This window comes from Bison bison, unplaced genomic scaffold, assembly GCF_000754665.1.
Source record: "Bison bison bison isolate TAMUID 2011002044 unplaced genomic scaffold, Bison_UMD1.0 scf7180017849002, whole genome shotgun sequence".
Taxonomy (NCBI): Eukaryota; Metazoa; Chordata; class Mammalia; order Artiodactyla; family Bovidae; genus Bison; species Bison bison.
The window spans coordinates 10621-13177 of NW_011479575.1; the positions used below are offsets into that span (position 1 = coordinate 10621).

The 2557-nt window shown below is 34.0% G+C and overlaps 1 protein-coding gene across 1 annotated transcript in view; it reads left to right on the forward strand.

The window, feature by feature from the left end:
* The window catches only part of LOC104993196 (nik-related protein kinase-like), a gene marked incomplete at both ends in the record, with an annotated part of 3465 nt that extends 1584 nt beyond the window's left edge, over positions 1-1881 (forward strand). Inside the window, 2 exons of the mRNA XM_010846346.1 lie at positions 563-641; positions 1706-1881. Coding sequence (XP_010844648.1) covers positions 563-641; positions 1706-1881 — 255 coding nt within the window. The remainder of the gene's footprint in view (positions 1-562; positions 642-1705) is intronic.
* Positions 1882-2557: the final 676 nt, after the last annotated feature.

Here is a 2557-nt window from a genome sequence, read left to right on the forward strand (position 1 = left end):
GTCTCCTGCATTGGCAGGCGGGTTCTTTACCACTAGTGCCACCTAGGAAGCCCCTTCTTAATAGTTACATTGTATCTACTTCTTTTCCTAGGACTGTTAGCTTCCAAACCAGATCATTCTCATCTTTTTAGACTACTAAATCATTGTTTGCACATTATTGTGCATAGTTACTAGTATGATAGACTTTTCAGCCTATAATTACATATTCCAGTTTTACAACTGTGGAGGATACCGGCAGTACACAAGCACAGAAGAGTACTTGACTCCACCTGTGTTTTTGACTTCTCTAGATAGAAATCATCAATCACACATTTCAAAAATTTAACCTAGTGTAATTTATTATTATTTGTCACACTTGGAAATAGTGAAGGTTTAGTATCTTATATAATGGACAGCTTGTATTAAAGTCAACTTTTCTTCTAACTACCTTCTTTCATATCTATTCTTCAGTGTCTATTCAACATGATATGTGAAAGAACACTGAGAATCCCCTCTGGAATTAGGAGTTTGTTCTGTAGTTACCTTTCTTACTCATTCTAAACTTATCTATTTTCCTTTGCAGCCCTGTGTAATCTTCAACCTTTGGAAGCCTTATTTGTTATTTTGCGAGAATCTGCTCCCAAAGTCAAATCCAGTGGATGGTAAAGATGAATGATTTAATCTCTTAAACACATTAACTTGATATTTTTATATAGCAAAGAAGTTTTAATTCATTTGATCAGTCCTGTTTCAATATCCTTGTTGGACAATATTTCCTAAAAATGAATACCTTAAGGAGTCTAAATGAGTACTGTTCATTAAGAGCTAGCTAGACAAATAGAAATAATACTCTCCATGGTGTATTATGATGACAGTACTGTCCTGGCATTAGTGACATATTTAGTTTTGTCTCCTGTAATGGGCTGGACCAATGGAAGCCATTTGTGAAGTTTTTCACTGAGCTTACATAGGCAGTCAATGATTGTGATGTATAGCCCAGTCGTTTGACCCATAAAACTAAACATTCACAGAACCTAAAGAGGATTGTTCTCTCAGAGTGCTACAGCCCAACTGAACTTGGGAATCTTTCTTCCTGAAGTTTTTGGAACTAGTACATGAAGTTCTTGCTTATTCTCAGTATATATTACTTGCCCTGGTAAAAGTGGTTACTATGATTCAGTTGCTGACATTCTTCCTTGTGATTAAATTTAACCCTTCCCACAGATTTGGCTTTCTGGTCACATCTGTTTGCATGGGCCATTTTATAAAATTAATTAGTCCTGGTGCTATTAACACCCTTTTCTGGATCATTACATGGACAGCTTTAGAGCTCAAAGTGCACATAGTCAAGAAAAACACTCAGGCTTTAAAAATATGACTACTATGGGATGACCAGTCTGGTCTCATGGTCTGCATAAATCACATCAACCACTTAATTGCCATCCCACCACTCGTCTTTTTTACCACATACATTCTTTTGAACTCACCGAAGTTTCTACTATTATTTGGGTAGAAAATATCATTGACTCCAGCCTCTTCTGAGGCTTGAATGGCATTGCTGTGTAATGTACATTGTCAAGCTATAGGATATCTGGTTACTGAAAAGACTATTACAGCTAAGACAACTCTCTCCAAAAATATGACCTTCAGAGTGGCATGTGGGTGGAGGTGGGAGGTGTGGAATACCTGAGAATGTTCTTTTACCTCTTTGATTCATTTCTTTTAGGTCCCGCAAGTTCCATGATTTCATGGAAAAGTGCATGATAAAAAATTTCCTATTTCGTCCTACTTCTGCAAACATGCTTCATCACCCATTTGTTCAGAATATAAAAAATGAAGGACATGTTGTTGAGTCATTAAAGAAGCATCTTACTGGAATCATTAAAAAGAGACAGAAAAAAGGTAGGATATGTAAATCTTCATTTTACTGGAATAAATGTTCAAATGAGAGAAAATTTTATTATTTTTTTAGGAAAAATAATATTTAAGAATTAAGTTGAAATTAAAGTCTGAGACCTTTTGACATTTAGCTTTTCCACAAATATACCATGTGCTTTTAATTCATTATCTCTTACCTCACCATATATATATATATATATATACACACACACACACACACACACACTTAAGATTATAAATTTTTGCCAGTTCATCTAGCATGTGTTCATATTTAGAAAGGCCTTTGAAAGCCTCAAGAAGAATTTTATGATGTGCTAATTTTATTTTAAGAAAACTAACTGGAGAAATAAACACAAGATAAAATCTATATCTTATTGTTCTTTCTCATCTAATATGTTAACTCCAATTAGATAAATGGATTTATGATTAATCACTTATTGACTGCTACTTTTGATGTAGTATCAGTGAACTGCACATAGTTGATTTTATGTATTAATCTCCAACTTTAAGATGTAGTTAACAAAGCACAATTTATGCAAATAAAATTAAGCTTCTAGATATTAATGCCAAAAATGACAGGATGGTTATTCATCAAATCCAGAGGAAACTACTTAGAAAGTTCCAACTTTATAGGTTATATACCATATTTTGCATTTAATTTAGGGCACCATATGCAGAG